Consider the following 22712-nt stretch of genomic DNA (forward strand, 5'->3'; position numbering starts at 1 on the left):
GGGCTAGCAAAGCTGACTTCTTCAGGTAGGAATGTTATCTTTTTATTTTATTTATTTATTTTTTTTGGACACACCATACAAACAACATAAACTATGCCATTTTACATTCTAGTAGTGGTTTTTTTTTTAATTTTAAAATTATTTTTTATTTAGTTTTTGAGAGAGAGTCAGAGAGCAATTTGGGGAGGGGCATAGAGAGAGAGGGGGAGACACATAATCTGAAGCACGATCCGGGCTCCCAGCTTTAGCACAGAGACTGACACTGAGCTCAAACTCACAAACTGTGAGATTATGACCTGAGCCAAAGTTGGACACTTAACTGACTGGGCCACCCAGATGCTCCTACATTCTAGTAGTTTTTGAGTGTATTCACAATGTTGTACAACTATCACCACTCTCTAATTCCTGAGCATTTACAACATCCCTAAAAGAAACCTATCATACCTACCAGCAGTCAGTAACAATTCCCTCCTCTCTCACCCCTGGCAATCACTAATCCCCTTTCCATCTCTATGGATTTGCCTATTCTTGACAGTATAAATGGAATCATACAATATATGGGCTTTTGTATCTGGATTCTGTCACCTAACACCATACTTTTCAGACTCATCAATGTTGTAGTATATAACAACACTTCATTCCTTGATATAGTTGCATAGTATTTCACGGTATGCATATATCACATTTTGTTTATCCATTCATCCAGTTCATGGGCATTTGGGTTGTTTCCACTTTTTGACTATTATGAATTATGCTGCTTTGAATGTTCATGTGTATGTTTTTATGAGAAATAACCTTTTCAATTCTCTGTGTATATGCCTAGAAGTGGAATTACTGGGTCAGATGGTGACTCTATGTTTAACTTTTTGAAGAACTGTCAAACTGTTTTCCACAGGAGCTGCACCATTTTACACTCCTACCAGCAACATACCAATGTTCCAATTTCTCCACACCCTGCCAACACTTGTTATTGTCCAACTTCCAACAATAGTCATCCTAGTGGGTGAGGAGTAGTAATTTTTTAAAACTCATAGTTATATCAAGTATGTTCATACCTGGGCATGGGATGGTGGAAGTCCTCTTCTTATGTAAACACCGAAGAGAGCATCCTTCCCAAGGGAGATATTGAACTTTAAGAACTGGGGTTGACTGATGTGAATCTGTGATCTCCAAAACACGCCTGGTGGGACTTCTTGGGTCACCCGTCGACCAACTTCTGCTTCACCACTGTCTATGCTGCTGTTTTTCAATGACCAGGACACTGGAAAGCAGGAATTGACATCAAGTCAGTGATATCTGTACACATTTGTTGGTTCTACATTTCTGTTTAATTGCATGCCAGGAGTTTCAAAAAAATTACTATTAAACTCATGGCAAGTTTGTCTTTAAGTATAAACTCATAACCCAGGGCATGTGAAATACTGGCACCATGCTTTCTAAACTTCTTTGGTTAGTATTAACTGACCAAATATAGTAAGAGCTGGAGTCTGGGAAGCACAGGTAAAGCTTCCAATAACCTCAAATATGACTGGGGTGTAAAATTATCAGCAGGGGAGAAGAGAGTGATATTAATTTGGCACCAAATCTAATTCTTGTAGCCTTTAATTATTCTTTCCAGCCATAGACAAGTCCAATATACTCTGACATTTTCATAAATTAAAATAGAAAGAAGCAACTGTGAACAAAAATTAGTCTAAAGTAAATAACTGTAGAAAATAAGGACTTGATGTCAGACTGATCTAATATTGGGGGTGACTCCTTCCTTGAGTTAGCAGGAGGGATCTAAGCACACTGTGGAAATCACACCTCTGTCATGGCATCATCATAGCATCTCTGTTGCATTTGAAATCACTAATACAGAAAATATTGGTTGCCCACATTGAGCTTCCTTCAAAACTTTAGTGAAAGGAGTTCCAGAAATACCTATTTTTAAAGAGGATTTAATAGCAATGAACTCGCCAGTACCTTCTCAACTTCTGAGGGTGGTTTTATTTGCAAGCACAGAATTCAGGAAAATCTGGGAGTTGCTAGTAGTCACACAAGGAAAGCAGTTAATCTCTTGGAGTCTCATTTCCCTGATCCCTTAAATGGGAACACAACCTAGATGGAACCTAGTTTTATCATGGTCGTTTGTGATTTGTTCAAATGGGACTTCTGAAAGAAGTTCTGGGGGACTTTTCACTTTTCAACCCATCACTTTGATGGCCTTGTGGATTGGAAAACCTCTTCTGCCCAATGGGCAAAGGATGGGAATCAAGTTCCCTTCTGCATTCTGGAACGGATGGGTTCTTGAGAAAATATTTATCTATATTTGGCAACAGTCCAGTGTAAAAGATTTGAATGGTCAGGAGAGGTTGTGGGAACCACAAGCAGCTGAAGGCTGGCACAAAGTGTTAGTGAAGCTGTCTGACTTAGCAGACCTGGTCTGTCACTATTCTGGCCCCTGCATTAAGACAAGACTCATAAATGACCTTGATGCTACTTTCTCCATCTGTAAAATGGAGAGGTGAAATTTTTGGATTTCTGATGGTTTTCCATATCTAAATTATAAAAGAAAAACACAGAATGACTTGAGGGTATGACGTTATTTTTTTTCCTTTTTATTTTTTCTTTTTAAACAAGAGAGGGAATGATTCATTTTTATTTAGCTCAATAGGGGATCAAATAAAAAGTCAGCAAGGGCTTAAAATAAAGCAGGAGAAACAATGGTTGAGATTGTAAGAAGAAATTCTTGACCTCTAGGAAAACAAAACTAGGGAACAGGTTTCTGAGGGAAGTTTGGAAGCTCTCGTCACATAATATCGCTAAGGAAAGAAATAGATAGTAAGTCCCGAGTGGGTCAAACCTTTAGATGGAACTAGATGGTTTATTCCTCAAACATGTTTATGTGGATAATGGACATGGAATACTTCTCTGTAGGGGGAGGAATAATGCATGGTATGGAAGAACAGAGATTCTGGGCGGAGACTGCCCTGGTTCGAATCCTACCTTTGATACTTGCTAAGTGTATCAATTCTCTATGTCTTAGTTCCCACATCTGAATAGTTGGGATACTATTACTTATTTCAGAGGGTTGTTGTGAGGATTTAATGAGTTAATGCATGCAAAGCTCTTAATTTTAGGCGCAACAGAAGTCCTAAATAAAAATTAGCTACCATTACTATTATTATCAATAAGGCTCTCAGCCTGGAGTGTTGTTGATTTTGCTGAAATAATGGCATGTCCAGGGGGAAATACTTGTTATTATCCATTAATCAGAAGCTCTAATTATTATAATTTGAAAACTAATTTGTATGTAAAAATGCTGCTTTTGGCAGACTTCCCCCTCCCCCACATTAGGGTCTTTGGGGGGAAGGGATATGATAAAAAGGACCCAGTAAGGAAGAGGTGTAATAAAAAAGACCCCTGGGGAAGAATAGTTTAGGGGCCTCTGATAGAAACCAAAAATAAACCCAGCAATCACAGTGTGGCAACAAGTTAAAGAAATTCATTTAAAATAAAAAAAGAATTTTAAAGAAATTATTCATCTTTAAACTCAATAAGATGGGCTTTCCTTCATGTCTGTTGGGCTTTCAGGGGTTGCTGGGTTAATGACAGGATATGAAAAAGAAGCAGGAAATCAGCACCCAAGAGCCTGCTAATCTACTGTTGAAACCTAAACGGATTTTGATAATGTCAAGCCCAATGAGGATGTAAGAGATTCACAAGGGAGCCAGCTGCCAGAGAATGGTTGCTTTGGAGGAATTCAGACAAGGAGCCTCAGGGGCTTGGTTTGTACAGCAGTGGGAGCCCTGTTCTTTTACTAGACCCAACTTCAGGACACCACCTTCTGTAAATTAGCTGCTACCATCAGCGAGTACAGGCTGCCTTTTCAGTATTCACACCTCCTCCTAGGATTTCATATGCTCCCCTTCTTCATTTCCAATCCACTAAAGGAGGAAGTACATTGGGTGATGAAGTACAGGTTTTGCAGCCAGACACAGTGGGTTTAAATTCTGTCTCTGGTTCTTCCTTGCTGTGGACCTCTGGCAATTTGCTTAACCTCTCTGGGTCTCCATTCTTCTTTATAGTAACTATCTCATAGGGTGGGAGTAACAAATGGAAGTGTACAAAGGGCTTTGTACAGAGCCTGGCACATAATAATAGCAAAATATATGCTAGTTAGCTTCATTTAATTAAATAAAAAAATTAAGAGCTATATGGGAAAGCACCTGGCTTTCTTTTTAGAGTAAAGGATTTTCCTTTTTTAAAAATTTATTTATTTTGAGAGAGAGAGAGAGAGAGAAGAGAGAGACAGAGAGAGAGAGAGAGAGAGAATGAATGAATGAATGTGTGTGCGTGTGAGCAGAGTATCTTATGGGAAGGGGCAGAGAGAGAGGGAGAGAGAATCCTAAGCAGGTCATCCTGGAGCCTGTTGTGGGGCTCGATCTCAGAACTGTGAGATCATGACCTGAACCCAAATCAAGAGTCAGACAGTAAACCAACTGACCACCTAGGGGCCCCTAGAGTAAAAGATTTTCTAAAAGAAAAAGAAAAAAAAAACATTGCATGGATATGTGATATATATGCTTATGTATATGTGTATATCTATGTTTATATATTTGTATATCTACCAATCAAGAGACAGTGTCTAATTCTTCTGGAATAGACTTAACTATGGGAACAAGTGTAAAATTGTTGGTTGGGATCTGTTCCCACTACTGATTTTTGGTGGGACTTTCCAGAGCTGGTATGATTACTTTATTGATAAACCTGTTTTACTGAGTAGCCCTGAAATGAAGGTCCAGGTCAGCTGCACCTTCACACTGATGCTGTCTTTTCCTTTACACCCAGCCTTCACTCCTACCAACAAATAAGTAGACTCTTTCTCTGAGTGTTCATAGCATTTACACTTAAGTCTACTGCAGGGTCCAGCACCTGTTGTTAGGTCCTATAATTGATTTTGCTTGCCTTCGTAAGTCTCTCATATTAGACACTGTACTCCCTGAGGTCAGATAGAGGTGCAAATGCATCTTTGGGTTCTATATGGTTTGCACCTGGCAAACCATGGATGATTTATAAATGCTTGCTGAACTGAATCAAGTTTTACCTGCCCAGCTGCTGGGGTGTTTTAACATAACCCCTGTGACCACCAGATAAAAATGAGTGCCTTAAAGTAGATTTACTTTGAAAAGTTGCATGTAAACTGACTCCCCCCCTCCCCCAGTAAAACCAAAAGCTTGAAAGCTTTATGGAGAAATTTACTATTTAAAGGAACCTTCACTGAAAACCCTCTTCAAAAATCATGAATAAACTCAATGTACCTTTTGTATAAAACCTTATAGATAAATAAGCAAACCAGGGAGACTGGAATATGGTGGAAAGGTTGTTAGATAACAACCAAAAGCGAAGGGTCTTATTCCTGATATTTAACCTTGGACCTTTTGTGGAAAGAAACAGGGGTGTAAATGAACTGTTTGTTTGAACTCCCTCCTTGCTACTAAGGCGCTGACTAGTTTGAGGCAGTTCTAGCTCTCAAAGTCTCAGGGTCTTTATCTACATGAGAGAGGTTTGGACTCAGAGTATCATATGGGACATTACACTGTAGTCTACTGTGTTCTAACAGAGAGAGCTAGGGGGTGAGGAGGGGTGAGTCATCTCTGGATATATGCTACAAAGAGTGTGTGTGGTGTGTGGGGTGTGTGTGTGTGTGTGTGTGTGTGTGTGTGTGGTCCGTAGGAGGGAGGAGAGGTTATCCGATTTCACTTTTAACAAATTCAATTCGTTTAACATAAGTTACAATTACTATTAAAAGCTAGTGACTACTTTCAAAGTAAATTCTCCAGATAATGGCAACTGAATTCTGCTTTTGCAAAGTGGAGTTTTCAATACTTTTATATAAAAAAATCTTCATTTTGAAATAATTTCAGATTTACAGTAACATTTTTAGAAAACAGTACAAAGAATTCCTGCATATCATTCACCCAGATTCCATAAATTTAATACATATTTGTTCTATCATTCTTTCTTTTCTCTGTTTTTTTCCTGAAGAATGGAGAATAAGTTACAGATAGGTTGTTCCTTTTACCTCTTGATTCTTCTATGTGTTTTTCCTAAAAACAAAGGCATTCTTTTTCAGAGCCACTGTACAATTATTAAAAACAGTAAATTAACATTGATACAATGTATTTCTAACTTAAAGATCTGATTCAAATTTGCCAGTTGTTACACAACATTCTTTGTAACAGAGGAAAAAAAAAACTTCTCTACGTAATTAAAAAACATCTTTAAATTGAGTGTGCAGGGGTGCCTGGGTGGCTTAGTCGGTTAAGCGTCCCACTTCAGCTCAGGTCATGATCTCACAGTCCGTGAGTTCGAGCCCCGCGTCGGGCTCTGTGCTGAAAGCTCAGAGCCTGGAGCCTGTTTCGGATTCTGTGTGTCCCTCTCTCTCTGACCTGCCCCCATTCATGCTCTGTCTCTCTCTGTCTCAAAAATAAAACGTTAAAAAAATAAAATAAATTGAGTGTGCAAAACTTCTGTAATGTTAAAAACAATAAGAAAGGAAAAAATGTTATGCAAACATTGCCTTGAAAGACATAAATAGGAAAGCTGTCATTTGTAAACTGCTGAAGCCAGTGTGGGGAACGGTCTCAGTAGCTCTGTTCCTAGAGGTCAAATCCCTGGGCTGGTGTCCAACAGGAGTGAAGATCTGTGCTGCTCCTGAAGGTCAAGGAGGCCAGCACCCTGAGTCAGGCTCCCAGTCCCACCAAGGAGGATCTAAATCTGGGCTCCCCCTGGCCCTGCTTGTGTTCTAGGACCCCAACATGGCTAATTCCTAATGGGGTGCCACTGAGAGACAGACAACAAGGAAGCAAAGTAATCACACTTTCTATCCTTTACTGAGAAGATCTGAGACCTCAGGAGGCATGTTGGACAGTGAAGCTGTCAGCCCTGGGTTTCAATCCCAGCTCTGACAACCACTAGCTGTTGTCTTTGGGCTAACCACTCCCTTTTTCTGGGTTTGTCTACTCATCTGTATAATGGGGTGGTTTCTGAGGATTAACCAGGGTAACATATGTAGTACCCAATCTGTGGCACTTCTACATCTTTCTACCCAGGTGTTGTGCTACCCAAACACAGCCATAACTATTTTCCCCAGATTTAGAGTATAAATTTATGATGGTATAGTTAAAATATAGGCTGCCCAGCATAGGTACAATGAACTAGTGTAGGTAACAATGAGATAAAGGGCCACAGGGTGGGATAGGACTCAGTGAAGCAGGAAGTCATTTTCTAGAGCAGCTGAAATCAATATTCAATGAGTGATCAATATGTCTATTGATAAGGAGGGACCAGTCACGTGAAGGAAGGTGCTAAAAGCAGAAAAAACAAAGTCACAAGATCGAGTTCCAAATTGCCCATGTTGCTGTATACTCTAGCTGCTTTTCAGGTAGACAACTTTCTGGAGCCTACTTTAGCAAAAAGCTGCCAGATTTTATTTAACAATGACTAACAAGTGTCCCAAGCAATGTTGTGGAGATCATTCATTCATACTTGACGCAACAAATATTTGTCAAGCATCTACTATAGTGCTAGGTAACTTTTGCTCAACATCAAACGTTGGGATGCATATCATACCCCCAGTATCCCTCATCCAGGCAGCAGGGCAAGGTCCCAGGGACTCAATGTGGGCTTCAATTGGTGGCATCAGGAGAAGATTTAAACAGCCATCCCATAATCATTCAGTGAAAGACTGGCCACCACCCTTGGGTTCTGGGTAGTGACTGAGCATCGTGTCCTGCAAGGAGCACTGAGTCCCACCCACATTTCCCTGAGCTGCGGCTTCTATGTCAAACTTTCCTCCCTATCTATGAGATGCGGGACCAAAAGTGGAGATGATGATCATTTTGCCCTAAAAAGCAGATGCTTCATGATGGTTCTGGCTGATTCATCTCCAGCTTAAAGATGAGATTTCTTGGATTTTTGAGGCAACACTCTAAATGATCAATTTTATAGGATAGTCCACCTCTATAACTCCACGGAAGAGTGCTCATGTAAATGTGAAGCTATTGCCTATTTCAGAAACACGTACCTAAAATTCCAACCAGTTAAATAAGACTGATGTCAAGCAAAACGACAGCCTTCCATAGCCACATTAGGAGCTAATCATTTCAGAAAATGTTGCCATAATTCATTTATGGAAACAGCGAGACTATTCCCCAAACAAGTGATAACGGGAATGGACTCATAGTCATAGCCGGGAAATGAAACCTCATATTAATACTTCCTAAACTTAACCGAACTCCAGAGGCACTTCAGCATAAATCTGCCTTACAGATTATTCTGCCTCACATATTTTTATCTATTGCAAATAAAGTTGAATTCAGATTATTGCTTCAGTCATTACACCTCGTTTCCATTTATTTGGGAATCAGGACAACCATCTGAAGCTTCTGTTTAACCAAGAGATAGGCAAAGAGATTCTCCTAAGGACATTAGATTCACTGCCTTACACTACAGCTCCTCTGAATCAGCCCATCAGCCTTCACCCTGCTGCTGGCTGGCTATTCTTCAGGAATAGATTTCTATCCTCAGTGTTCACTGCTCCCATGATGTATTCACAACATCACACAGCAATAATGATTTTTATAAAATCCTTCAGCAGTTGGGACTACATGTGGCCTTTACATCTTTTGAAACCCAATTTGTCACCTTAGGTAAAAATGGCCAACTCTTTGCCACTAGGGGAATTAACAGACATTTATTTATCTGACCATTCAGGTGAGCATGATTCTGCATTAATATGTAGTTCAGTTTATTAGTGTTATTTATAGCAGCTAAAATTTACTGAGTGGTTACTGCTGGCCATGCCATCTCCTGATATGTTTGTGACTTTTCTGGTTTTCAGATTAGAGAACCATGAAAATACAGTGACTTGCTTAAGGTCACACAGCTCTTAAGTGGTAGAACTGGGATCCAAAATACGAACGCTTCCAGAACCCACATTTCTAATCACCCCGTTGGCTGCTTTTCGGACATTGGCCTAAGTACAAGACATACAAAGAGGTGTGTATCCAAACAGGTGGCAGGGACCACCCTCTGGATGTACAAGTCAACTCTGAAAGAGAAACGTGCCAGCACAAGTGAGGATAAATGCACTAGGGAGGGAGATAGATTATCTTGCTATTAATACCCATGTCAACCCACAATGATGTCAGGTACAACAGAAATTATACAACTTAGAACGGGGTTGTGGGTAGCAATCAGAAGCTAAAATCAGCAATATGAAGTGCGTAAGCAGTACTCACATGTAACAAAGGGAGAATAAGATGGCCTCCAAACTGAGAGGAGTTGTTACATTGGTATGTAGGCTATTGGTATATTTGCCAGTAGACGGGCAGTATTGTAATGGTTGGCTCAAACATAACCACCCCTTGCCCTTCTGGGAACTTCACTGACTTTGAAAAAGCCCCATGTAGAGAAGTGATCATTTTGAAACCCTGGGCTGTGTTCATTGAGAGGCTGACAAGAGCCAGAGGAAGAATTACCAACCTCCCTGCTAATCTGGCTCCTAGTACCATGCATTAAGCCAACTAGTAAAAATCATTATGAAGTTTTTGCTGAAAGGGCAAGTGTAGAAAAACATGTTTCTAAACAGAATAACAGTCTTTGCCATTTTTTTCCAACTTGCATACCATCTGGAAATTCTGATTTTTTTTTTTTCAAAGGGTAGGAAAGAAATGTGCTCCAGGCACAAATAAATGTTTACAGCTGAGTTATAAACCGAGAATGGTGGGGCTTAAAACAGACAGTCTGGCAGTGATGGAACTCAAGCTGCAGTGAGACAAATAATGCTGTGGGGAACGGGCCAGCTTGTTTTGCACATTGGCCCTTGTGAATGGGAAGTCTTGCTTCCCACTGACCTCATCAAGCAAATGTTTGGGAAGAAGTCTCCACATCTGGGTTGGTTCTAATTCTTAGAAGGCAAAGGGAAAAGATGAAGCAGAACGACTCTCTATCTTGACATTCTGAAGGCAGCCTTCACCTTTGGAAACTACAATACCTCATAAGAAGTGTCAGCCCGTGGATGCTTGTTAAATGGAGTAACTGAGAGATGGCATGATGATGTCAGTGACAACTAATATTCCCGGATCTCTTATTAACTGCCTGATGCCACACACCATGTTTTACAAGCACTGTCTCCTTTATACTGGATGCCAAGTGTGAGGAGTTCCATTTTATGGATGAGGAATTGGTGGCTGAGGGAGGACAAATGACCTGCTTATGTTCAAGCAGCTAAGTGATGGAGCTGACAGTTGTAACCAGCTGGACCAACTCTAGAGTCATATGTTACACAGAATCTGTCGATGCAGTGTTACCCAAAATATGCCCAACCCTTGGTCAAGACGGAAAGGCTGATCTATTGGGAGTTTGGTCTCTTCTGCCTCATCTCCTATAATTTATAGTTGCAGAACAGTCCAATGAGAGCAGACATAGGTTTGCAAATGATACAGAGTAGTAGGCAAACTTCCATAATGGGTCAGGTACAAATATTTTATGCTTTAGTGGGCCATCTCATCTCTGTTGCATCTACTCAGCTCCATTGTTGTAGTGCAAAAGCAGCCATAGGCAATGAATGAATATGGCTGTGCTCCAAAAAAACTTTATTTGCAAAAACACATGGCTGGCCTGATTTGGTTCATGAGATGTTATTTGCTGACCTCTGATATAGAGGACACCTTGACTTTAAAATGAGTGATAGGTTTTGAGAATGATCCATGAAATTCTACTTGGGAGTTTATTCTTTCTTAAGATCAGTGCACAAATTGGCTACATGTGATGTGCCCTTTAAAAGCTCTTGTATTCTTTGCCTCTGGGCCTAGCCAATCAAACTGGATTCCCTTATGTTATCTGACCAGGTCAGAACACTGTATTGAATCTTCGTTCTCAAGGCTTATCTAATCCCAGATCTATAGAAAAAGTGCTCTGTGCTCTTGTAATGAAGATGTATGAGTTCATTCCTTTTAACATAGAAATACACTCGAGATGGTGAGTGATTCTGGCAGTCTGTGGGCTCCCTTTTCTTGATGTGAAACCCAACAACCAAACCAACCACATTAAGGTTTAATTGAAAGAGAGAATGGAGAAAAAATAAACCATGAACAACAACAAATGGAAAAGGGAAGACAAAGCCCAAAGAACATACTCTCCTAACTAATTAATCAAGTGCTTTGTTTCCACTAACATATCAGAGAGTGTAGGCTGCCCTGTCTATTAGACTCCTTTCCAAATCTGAGCAATGTAAACACTCCTAAAGACCAAGTAATGAAATCTCTATCGATGTGCCATCTTAGATGGAACTCACATACCCTTGTTTTGCTTACATTTTAATTTGCTTCTGCTGGATACTTACCCAGTAATTGCTTAATAAGATTAACCTCCCTGGCAATGTGTGGTGTATCTTGATTAAAACATTATTGGAGTGAAGGATTATCGTATACCACAAAAAAATGGAGGGGGTGTTATTTAATTTACTTATTGCCAATATATCTTGATTGTCTCTTTGAAACACTGGAAAACTAGTCGATGGGAATTGATTCAGGTTATCTAAATGTATAGAATTGGGGAGTGGGGAGGAGGGAGGTCACTAGGTAAAGAAATTGAAACCTGAGGTTCACTTTTTCAAAAAGACATAGGTGGCTGTGAGAAAGCCAAAATCTTTCTAGTTATTTTTTTAGACCAAACTTTACAGCAGCTTGAGAGATCTGCTGTCTTCGGTCATAAGAAGAGTACTCTTTGGTGTTCAGAAAGGAGATGTTCCCAGTTTTCGTTCAGCTTTATTTTAAATTCTCGCACTTTTTCATAAGAGTCCTATTGACAGAATTCATTGGACAACAATTTGGCAACCATTTTACTATCTTGTAAACTCATTTGGAAAATAACTGGTGATGTTACAGGACTTAAAAAGGCATGTTGCATCTGAGGGGGAAAATTCTGGTCTTTCCAAAGGCACTGTGGAAAGTGTTTCTTCATTTAATTGAGAGACACTGTACTCTTAGTTAGGACTTGTTCTCTTCAGGGAATCTTCAGTTCTGCTGATATGGGATGTTCAGGTGGGGGTGGGAGTTGGAAACAAAACTTAATCACAAATGCGCAGAGTGGCTGACCTTAACTTATGGAAGTTAGTGCCAATCTGTGAGTCTCTTCGGTAAAGGATGCTATTTAAGAAGCATTTGCATGTAACTTCAGAATGTATACATACCAAATATATACCTGTGCCCCATGAGCGAATATGCATATTCACTTTCAAATGTGTGTTCTGCATTCTTCTCAAGGGGCAGGGTGCTGCTGACTTGTGGATTAAAGGGAGCTTAGGGATCAGAAGCAGCAGAGACCCCCTAAAGCGTTTCTCCAAGAGCAGCACCATGGACCTCTTGGGCAGGATCATTCTTCGCTGTAGGGCTGTCCTTTTACTTAACCGCATCTCAGCCTCTCTCTGCTAAATGCCAGTTGCACCTCCTCTAACTGTGACAACCAAAGAAGTCTTCAGACACTTGCCCAATGTCCCCTGGGGGCCAAAAATGCCCCACAGAGAAACACTGTCATAAAGGAAACAGGAGCTGTGGATGATGTCAAATACTGGAGGGAATGGACTACACATCAGAGACCAACAAATCTGGCTTCAGGCTTTTTGGTCAGTTAAGGCAGAACATGATCCGTTAAGGCAAGATATACTTTCCATTTTTAGATCTAGTTTTAGTTACCTGATAATGGAAAGCATATAATTTCATCCTCAGATAAAACTTTTTCATGCTTACTTAAAGGTAATTTAGTGTTATGATTAGGATGGATGAATAGAGCGATTCTTGAAGATGGGATACAAAGAAAGACAAAAAAGTTACACTCGATGCCATTAGGACAACTCCAGGGAGAATAATTTAAGCAACATTAACATCTCAGTATGACTAACGTGCATCTCTAAGGGAAGATGAATTCTGGAATCTTCTCTGTGGGAAATGATGGTGCTGAGGAATACCCCAACTTGCCCAAAGATGCACAGAGCACAGACTTGAGTTTAAGTCTGTACCTGCCTATGTGTTTGACTGGGGAAAGTTTCCAAAACACCCTGGGCCTCGGTTTCCCTGAGATGATACCCTTCCTTTTACAGCTGTTGAAATTAGGCAATGCTTAGCTTGGTGCACACCAGGTGTCCAGTAAACGTTATTTCCTTTCTTGTCTCTGAACTATCTCTGTGGGGTATTTTAAGAAACATGAGGGTAAACTGTGCTAGGTAAACTGTTCTGATGTGCTAGGAGGCAGAGTGGAAGTGTCTGTGTTTGTAGAAGCCCTTCCACACCATCTCTCCTGTTTGTGATTTCCATCCTGACTCAAGCACACCCCACAGTCTGCCATCGGTTGCTGTTGTTTTTTTTAATTGCCCCCTGTCTCTACCTCCTCACAGTCCTGTTTTTTCTCTTCCTTCTTAGCACCTTGTTAGCACCTATTTTTTTTTTTTTCCTGCAAGAATACAGTTGCCTGATTGCTTCAATAAACATCTCCATTGTCCCCTTTGCTGTTCTGAGGAGAGAGCTTTGTTCCCTGAGTTGTCAAAACTCTGTTCTATTCTCTCCCAAAGCAGAACAGCTCAGAGTCTTTCTCTTCCCTGCCAGGCAGCCCTTCCTCCCTGGGGAGGCTGCCTCTCTCCTCTGGGGAGTGGGCTCTGGTCTAGTGGCACACGCAGCCTGCTGCTCTCGGCTTTCTTGATTAGGCAGGACTTTCTCCTGCTGCTGCTGCTGCCTCTCCAGCTGCTGCTGTTGCTGCTGCTTCTGCTCGGGCCTCGGGAGGCTTTCAAGTGGCTCCAGATAGCAGAGGTATGCACATTGGTCTGGGAAGGCGGGGTGCCAACTCTCAGTGGCTCCAGCCAAACGCAGCTAACAGACAGGAACAGCAAACAGATTTTAACAGGGGCACCTACGAAAGGCAATGGATTTGCCCCCCGCCCCCAATTTCTTTTCCTTTTTGTGTACCTTCCAATATTTGGATTAGAAAACCTAAACCGGTTGGCGGGAGCTCTGAATTTCCCTGTGACCTCAAGAGGGCAAGCAGCAGCTGTAACCTCACCTTTGCCTCCAGATGGCATTGTTGCCACATCATCGCTTCCTGGTAGGCCGGTCCTTATCCCATTGTTAAAGGTGTGTCCATCTGCCGGCTGCAGTTGCCAATTGAGTCCCAGCAGATGCATTGCTGCAGGAGAGACAAAGTAATGAAAATATGAATAGATAATTCAGCAATGCAAATGTCAAGGGGGGAGGGCCAGGTGCCTCTTCCAAGCAATTGCCTTTTAAGGAAGCTGCACTTCAAAAAACAAAAAAAAAAAAACAAAAACAACATCAACAAAAACCCCCCAGCTTACCCCAGGCCTCAGGGATTAGCTAAATACAGAAAGGGAGGAGATCCGGGTGATTAGGTCTCCTCTCCCTGTGCTGCTGTTCACCACCTTCGGTGAGAGGATCCCCAAGGTGGGGAGAAGAGGAGGGGGAATCAGAGTTCAGGCCTCTCTACCATGGAGGAGAAAATGTCCCTCTGGAATCGCTGTAAAGAATACTGCTCCATCACATCCAACCTCTCCCACACTGTGGATGCAGCTGTTTTTAGACTGAGGGTCCAAGGGCGTTGACAAGGATAATTTCCCCCAAACTACTCAAAACAGTCAGTGTCAAAACAAGGCTCCCCAGATGGGATGGTCTGCTGCTGAGACTGTAGTTGCACTAAAACAGCAATGCAGCAAGTATTGCCCACAGCTGGACTGGCCCCTGTAAGCTCACCATTCTAGTTCAAGCTCTCAAACTGCCTTTCCTTTCCACCTCTCTTCCTGCTAAGTGGGTACCTTTCAGCCCACTGTAGAAAAAGCTCAGGGGTGGTTGCAGAATGGGGTCCTTTCACAAAAATACTATGATGATTCCCTCTCACACCCTGCACCGGCACCCACGCTTTCCCACGGGGACGGAGGGAGCTGGAGTGCCAAGGTGCTATCTTTGCTAATGAGACAAACATGTTTGTAGGACTCTTGCTTTATTTCCACGTGTACTGCAAACCTTCAACACAAACTTCCTTCCTTCCCTCCTGTCTTTCTTGTCACCCTGTGCCAGCTCACCACTTCCCAGGTGGTTTCTCAAGCTCAAATCACCCCATCTTCCATGGTTCTGGGGGAGTTGTTTTTGCTATGTGGAATGAAAGGCAAATCCCAAACACCTGTATTCTTTCAAAGTCCCCATCTAAGAAATGCTTCATTTGCAGATAAATAAGGAGTACACTCCCCTGCATACTGCCCATTCAAACAATAACCACACTGTGTCTGTCTGGCATTTCAACCGGACATAGGTTGATGCTGTTGCCAGGGTTCCAGCGCTGCAGGAGAGAAAGGGCTGTTGACAGGGAAAGGTTCGGGGCATGATGTGGGATGGGAGAAACAATTAACCACAGGAAACGCAATTAACAATGCTTAGGAAATTGTTCACACGGCAATTAATTCTGCATGCCTACCACCACTTAAAGTCAGGCTGCATTCTATTAAGGTTAAAAACCTATCTTCAAACAATACAGCTCAGATTGATGGCCGCAGATTAATGTGCCAAGGTGTCCCTGTGTGTATATCTGCTTTTTTATTTTATTTTTTTGCATACTTCCCCATTTCAGAGCCATGTTTTTTTCCCCCTATACATTACTTTGAAGTGTAAGGCAACTCTTTGAGATGATAAATACTAATAAGAATAAGTGACATTTACTATACACTTTCTGTCAAGGTAACGCCTAATTTTCTCCTGCAGTTTATCCGTTATATGTAGGTCACTCACTTGAAGAGACCGGATTCTATTGCCTCAAATAATGACATATTTTCACTGTACAGAGGTCAGGAAATGAGAACTAATCGTGGCTGCTTCGAGATAACGATAGCTTCTGATTTGTAATTACCAGGTGAAAGGGAGCCAAGGAATTAGCTATTTTAAAATGATTCCCTTTTTTTTTTTTTTAAATGTCGCTCTTGGGTCTTGGGACTTGCCTTGAGCCTGCTTGTTGCTGCAGTGGAGGTGTGGTTCCCTCATGAAGGGTCTCCCTGCGTTTTAAGATAGACACAGACCAGTACTGCAGGTGCAGCTGGGCTCAGGCCTAACAAAGCTTTGAGTTTCTCATCTAGAGAAGGAAGCTGTGGGTCTATCAGGCAAGAATGACAATCTGCCCAACGCCCCATCAGTGTGAATCTCTTTTCAAAGCTGTTCCCCTCTTTGCAAACCCAGTCTTGGCACTCCAAGATGAGGAACATACTGCAACCGTCAACTTCAACTTCGAGAGAACAGCAAGCAGACAATACCCTAATCTTCTTGTGCATAAGGAGGGGATTCATGAAACTAAGTTCTGTTTGCAGAAATGCTCACCCCTCCCTTTTTGTTTCGGGTTACATAGCATCTTTTTATTAAAAAAAAAATGAAAAGTATTCTGAAAACAAGAAGATGAGAGATGGGGTGAGAAGGGTTAGGGTCAGAGGAGACAAGTAACTGCTCAGACAACTCCCAGAAGTGAAAAGGAAATAAGAAAGTGAGATGGAGACAGGCAAAGGGGAAGAGCCAAATCTGCTGAGTGTAAGCTCTGTCATCCCAGCAGAAGCGAGGCAAAAAAATGAAACTCAAGTTTGGGCATATTTTCTGTTGTTGAACTGAACGTTAAGCAAATAAGTGAGAATTATATCAGGGGTATAACCACCTTCTTTTGTTTTTTGGGAGGGACGCTGAAATAGGCTTTTGTTTGTACTTTGTTTTTTTTTTTTTTTTTTTTCTTGGTCAGCTATTCCTTCTCTCTTACTTGAGTAAGAAAATGAGAGTATCTTTCTGGCCTATGGGGATGGACTAAAGTGTCCTTAGGATAAAGAAGATCCAGGAGAGCTGTGAAGTAAATGAGTTTCCTGACTAATGAGAACTCTATTTCTTATTCTGCTACTGATTTGCTATATGGCTGGGGCTGAGAAATCCGTGTCTCCATCAATCTCTCCCTTCACCTTCTGAAAATATTTCCCTTTACAGGTAGAATAATGGCTGCTGAGGGCTTGAGAGAGGTCAAGTGTCCACAACACCCTCGAAGATCTAGCAGAATGTCTTGAATATAGAAGGCATTCCATCCATAAATGTTTACCAGAATAGATAATGACACATGGAGTTAGATATGAGGGGCTGGATTGTAGGACATTATACTCTCACAAATCAAAAATATCTAATAGAGAGGCGTGAAGGGTGGACTACAACAGTGCTGGCAGCAATAGGGACAAGACTACAAAGAGAAGCTATTTTGGGTACTAGTGTTATCAGTACCTGCTGCCAGTCCTTGAACCCCTTCTATGGCCAGCACTTTAGGAGCCATTCTACAGATATTACCTTAAGATGTATGACTCACATCTCTGGTTGGTACTATCCCCATCCCCATTTCATAGACAAAGAAACTACTGACTATGAAGTTTGATCACTGGGGATTTCACAATCAGAGGAAGATAACAGTGGAAGTGGTTATCTGCTTCATATTTCATAGTGATTTGGGTGAAAATTCTGGTTTGCAATGGGATCTCAGCAAACCTGGTCTTTTGCTTGAAACTCATGATAATCTCACTGTGGTTGACGAATGACCATTTTCCATATTCAGCACCTCTTCCCGAAGGGGTGATATCTCCTGTCTTGTTGAATTCAGATATGGCCACATGACCTGGCAGCACACACTTTGCATACCTTTTTTCCTTCTGCCACATGGTCAACTTGGGTCTTGAGGAACGATAACATGGCTCAGAGCCACGGCTGACAGGTGGGAGAATACAGAATGAATGAATGAATAAACTGTTACTGTTATAAACTGCTGAGAGTTTGGGGTTCTTTGTTTTAACAGCATGTCTGAGACTTCCCTAACTGATAGGTTCGCTTACAGCAGCCCCAACTCTTCCATGGGGCATACGTTCTAAGACTTGCCCTCCTGGTGGATGCCTTAAACTGCAGAATAGTACTGAACCCTATGTACACTATGCTTTTTCCTGTACATATATGCCTATGATAAAGTTAAACTTATAAATAAGGCACAGTAAGAGATTACAACAATGACTAATAATAAAATAGAATAATTATAAAAATATACTCTAATAAAATTTATGTGAACGTGGTCTCCCTCTTTCTCAAAGTATCTTCATCTTGTGATGCTGTGAGACAATAAAATGTCTATGTGATAAGATGAAGTGAGGTGAATAATGCAGGCATTGTGACCACAGTGTTAGGCTCCTGCTGACCATCTGACCATATGTCAGAAGGAGGATGGTCTGCTTACTGCGGTTGACCACGGGTAACTGAGCCTCAGAAGGCAAAACTGAAGATAAGGGGAGCTGCCATGTAAGTAAACTAAGATACTCCATTTTTATACAACAGGTCTCTGTGCATTCCTTAAAGTTATTTATTTATTGAGTCAGGATCCTTTCTAAAACCCAGCCAGGAAAAGTTAGGACTACTACATACTTAAGGTCACCAACCACAAAAATAGCTCTTTAAATATTATGTCATAGTATATCCAGCTGTGATGCACTCTAATTTGGACTTAGAAAGTCTCAAGACTTTGTGTGAACACTGGCATCATCAACTTACATTTTCTCCAACAAGACATCCTGGATGCAGTGGGGTGGTCCCCTCTCTCACTTTCCACAAATGCTCTAGCAGCTCATCCCAAAAGGTCCTGTTCAGACCATCCTAGGGTCAGAAGTGAAATGAGTTTGGGAGGTCCTCTCCCTAATGTGACTCACCCCTGTCGGCAGCCAAAATGCACAATTTATCATGACTTGACAGGCTCTGCTCCAGGGAGACCCTCAGATGGAACAGTGGGCTCCATGGGTCAGCAAGGATGGAACAGGGAAAGGTTCCAAGTGGAAGTTCATGTAATCCAGGTGGTAGCTGGGAAATCAGCCACTAAAAACACAATAAGCAGCCAAACTCTGAATGTATCTCCCTGGCTAATTGGAGAAAACTTTCACCAAGAGCTGAAAGTGAACCAAAGCAGGATGAATAGACCACACACAGATTCCAGATTTCAGCAAGAATAATAAACAGACCTACTTGGAGTTAGGGTGATAGTTCCTTAGTGGAGTTGCCTGTTTTTGTGTCACATGGGCTCTAAAAGAAATACTCAGAGGTAATCAAGTGAAGATTAAGGGAGAGGGGTTGGTTGCAGGTAACAGAATTCCCCAGCAACTGCAAGGACAGGAGATGTAGGCCTTGAAAAGTGGCAGCATGGAATGGGGGTTGTCTGAAATAGTAATTAGGGTATGTGTGGGTCCTGCTGGGTGCCACTTAGAACCTTCCATGTTCATTGGCTGGCAGAGGATCAACCTGACAAGAGAGTCAATCAATATGTCAGCAGCGCTTCTCAGAGAGCTGCTCAGCCCCTGCTTGTCAAGGAGGGCAAACACGGGGGCCACGGATGCTCTGTGTTTGCTGAGCAGGCCTCCAGGAGCAGGGGGTATCTTTAAAGATCAGCCTTGTCGATACATAACCGGAGGAAGAGATTGGGCTTTCCCTTTGAAAATGGAAGGCTTGAGGCCAAGCAGAGCTTAGGAAGTGGGAGGAGGGAGGCTTGCCTGCTGGGTCTTATAGCTCAGCATGCGGTCAGATTCACAAGGGCCTTAGAGATGATGGCAAAGCTCCTTCAGAGACCAGGTAGGCTGGGACTCCCTGCCCCTCCCCCCCCCCCAACTGCATCAGCCAATTTAGTCAACAATGCCAGGACTCCTGTGGGAAGTGTAGCCAATTCCCCAAGTGCCACTGCTGAGAGGAGAGAACCACAGCAGAATAATCAGGGCTCAAATGCACAAACACTAACCCTGAACTTGCACAGGAAATCTGCAAAGGCACTTTTGTAAGCTGTAGTCAAAATTAACACATGCAGATGAGCCTGCTCCATGAGGATGTTGACAATTAACAATTATTTTGGCAATGCACCAGGTACTGGGCTAATTATGTTAACTGCATCATTTTATTCATCACTTATCATTCAGCAAATATTTATGGAGCACCTACTGTGTGTTAGGTGTGTTCTAGGCTCCAGGAATAAAGAAGTTGACAGAAGGAGTTCCTTGCTCTCATGGAACTTACATTCTAGCGGGATACATAGAAACTAAACACACACAAATGAAAAGTGGAGGATGAATAGGGTTGGAGATGCCAGGGCCTGGGGGTGAGTAATTCAGTTTTTTGTTCAGATGTAGACCAGTCAAGGATGGTGTCCGATAGGTAACATTTGAGCCAAAGCCCAAAGGGAGTGAAAAAGCAATTCATGCTGACATTTGGGGGAGCTTTGAGGTTGGAGTGGGGTCAGTGGGAGAAGAGAGTGCAAGGTGGTGGGGAAGGTGGGTAGTAGGGAGTGGGTGCCCTTGGAGAGACTTCGCCATGTATTTAAGTGAGATGAGATGAACACCGCAAGATTCTAAAGAGTGTGAAAATCTATTTATTTCCATTCTCACTCAGTGACATGGTAATGTAGTCTACCTCTTCTAGATAAGGAAATTGAAGCTTAGGGAGGTTAAGTCACACGCCTAAGATCACACAGCCAGTAACCAGTCACCAGGAAGTCTGGAAGTTAAACCCAGACACATGTAACTGCGGATTCAGAGCTCTCAACTCCCATACTGCCCTGCTACTGACTTACTCAACAGTCCTCAATAGAGGCCATCAGGCCCCTAATTCTCTAAGTGAACCGCTACTTAGTCAAGACTGAACAGGGCAATGGGCTACAGAATTACTTACTAAATACTGTCAAGGCTCACTCAGCAACAGACACCTCCCTTTGTAGGCAGTGGTTAGTCCTCTGATAAATCTGTCCTTGGTCAGCGACCAGCTTGCTACTTAACTGAAAGGAATCGCGATTGTCAATAGAAAATAAATCTGTTTGGCAACCTCAGTTCTCAGTCAGGCAGGCTAGCAATCTATATGCTTGGTGACTTTTTCCTTGGTCAGTTTGCTTGTCATCCTTTGGGGACCTTGAATACGGTGCCTTTTCCTCAGAGAGGAGGGGGCCCACTGCAGTGGATTAATGGTATCCTTTTTAGGAACACTGTCGTGCCTAAATTACCTTCTGCCTAAAAGAAGAGATACAAACAAAGCCATGTGGGATAACATTCACGGAAGTGCCTTAAGTCTTAAAGGAGTTTAAAAAATTTAAATATAAAGGAGTTAAAAAAAATCCCTTTCAAACTGCCTTGGTGGAATTATTTCTCTTATTCCACCCCTCCCCCTGCCCCCACTGTATTGCAATACACTGAATGGAATGAATTTTCAAAGCACTGCAGGGAAGTTATGCCCACAAATCCCTTTACTAGTAATGGGATTTGTGTACCTATCTCCCAAGAATGCTCTGAAAAGTTACTTGTCTGTGTCTAACTTCCAGCTTGCAGCTTCCAAAATGGTTGCAAAGTTTCTGGCCCAGGAATGACACAGAAGAGGAAGAATGAGGCCCAGATAGGATACCAGAATCCTGACAGGACCAGCGGAAATGAGAGGGGGCTTTGGAGAAATGCACCTGAATTCACACCTCTATCTGCACTCTCTTATCTTCCAGCCATGAGGCTAAAACAGGGATTTTGTCACTGCCTTCCTAATGCTTGTCCCTTGCAAAAGCAGGGAGGCTTTCTGTCCCCTCCTGCACGTCTGCCAAGAGAACAAGGTGACAGTTGCGTGAGGCAGCTCTGAGACCAGGGAGCAGCGTGTTCTGGAGACAAGAAGAATCCACATGGAGGGAACCAGCGCATTAATCTATTTTCATGACAGGCTCAGGATAGTACACCAAGTGGGAAGTCGTATGAGATTAATCAATTCCTGTGTTTGGAGGAAACAAATGGGACCCCTTGCAGCTTCAGGATGCATGGGGCCCCCAAGCTGGTGTAACTCCTACCCCTCGAGTCCCCTTACACCTGTCACTGTGCGCTGCAGGTGGTAACTCTGGACACTGTGGGGGTGTGGTGTCTGGTGTGCTCAGGTGACCTCTAACAAGGCCCTTTGCTCTCAGCATCACCAGGTGGATCAATATGTAAGACAGACACACATGCTCACAGCTACTGTCTTTTCCTCGTGCACAGTCTCCAGGAACGTACCCTGGAGGATTGGCGATGCTGGCCAGGCGTCCCATTGTCCACTGAGCCAGCTTATCCTCAGGCAGATAAACACATGCCTGGAGCCATTCGCCACACAGGGTATCATTTCCCACCCAGACGACTCCTTTCCTGCCGCTATTTTTCCCAGGAAAGAAATAAAATAAAAGCCTTTCTTTCTCTAAGAAAGGACCCATGTGATCAACATACCTTTAGAGAATGATAATATCAGTAGGTTTTATTCAGCAAATAAATCATGGTCTCGGATTTTAAGAGCTTTTGTGATAGCAAAACACATCCCCGCAATCCACACGCATACACCTAAACGCATCTTTCTTCTCCCTCAGAAGCTTGTCATTCAGTGTTGACAACCCAAACAATATTTGTCTTTCTTTAAAGAACAGCACCCGGCAGCCCTGTTAAAGAGGGGGCCGGTCCACAAGACCACTTACTACAAAGGAAAGGTGATGCAGGCTGCACGCGGCATGCGGCCACCAGACTCATAGGAAGCAGACATTATGAATGTTTTAGAGGATAAGATGTCATATTGATTGGTAGATGTGCAGTGTATGCTGGAACA

General features: G+C 42.3%; 1 protein-coding gene and 1 long non-coding RNA gene across 5 annotated transcripts in view; one reads left to right on the forward strand and one right to left on the reverse strand.

Annotated features, from left to right (window-relative positions):
* The window catches only part of TENM2 (teneurin transmembrane protein 2), a 938525-nt gene that overhangs the window by 203412 nt on the left and 712401 nt on the right, over nt 1-22712 (reverse strand). For 2 of the 3 annotated variants that reach the window (XM_042947342.1, XM_042947337.1), the window contains exons 6-7: nt 14101-14223; nt 1056-1261 (exon numbers count right to left, since the gene is read on the reverse strand). In XM_042947342.1, coding sequence (XP_042803276.1) covers nt 1056-1261; nt 14101-14223 — 329 coding nt within the window. The remainder of the gene's footprint in view (nt 1-1055; nt 1262-14100; nt 14224-22712) is intronic. The other variant, XM_042947345.1, reaches the window with a different exon arrangement.
* Nucleotides 18316-22712, forward strand: part of LOC122224912 — a 28156-nt gene continuing 23759 nt past the window's right edge. For both annotated transcript variants that reach the window (XR_006205012.1, XR_006205016.1), the window contains exon 1: nt 18316-18392. This is a non-coding gene — a long non-coding RNA (uncharacterized LOC122224912). The remainder of the gene's footprint in view (nt 18393-22712) is intronic.

The sequence above is a fragment of the Panthera leo genome, chromosome A1 (genome assembly GCF_018350215.1).
Source record: "Panthera leo isolate Ple1 chromosome A1, P.leo_Ple1_pat1.1, whole genome shotgun sequence".
NCBI classification, from domain to species: Eukaryota; Metazoa; Chordata; class Mammalia; order Carnivora; family Felidae; genus Panthera; species Panthera leo.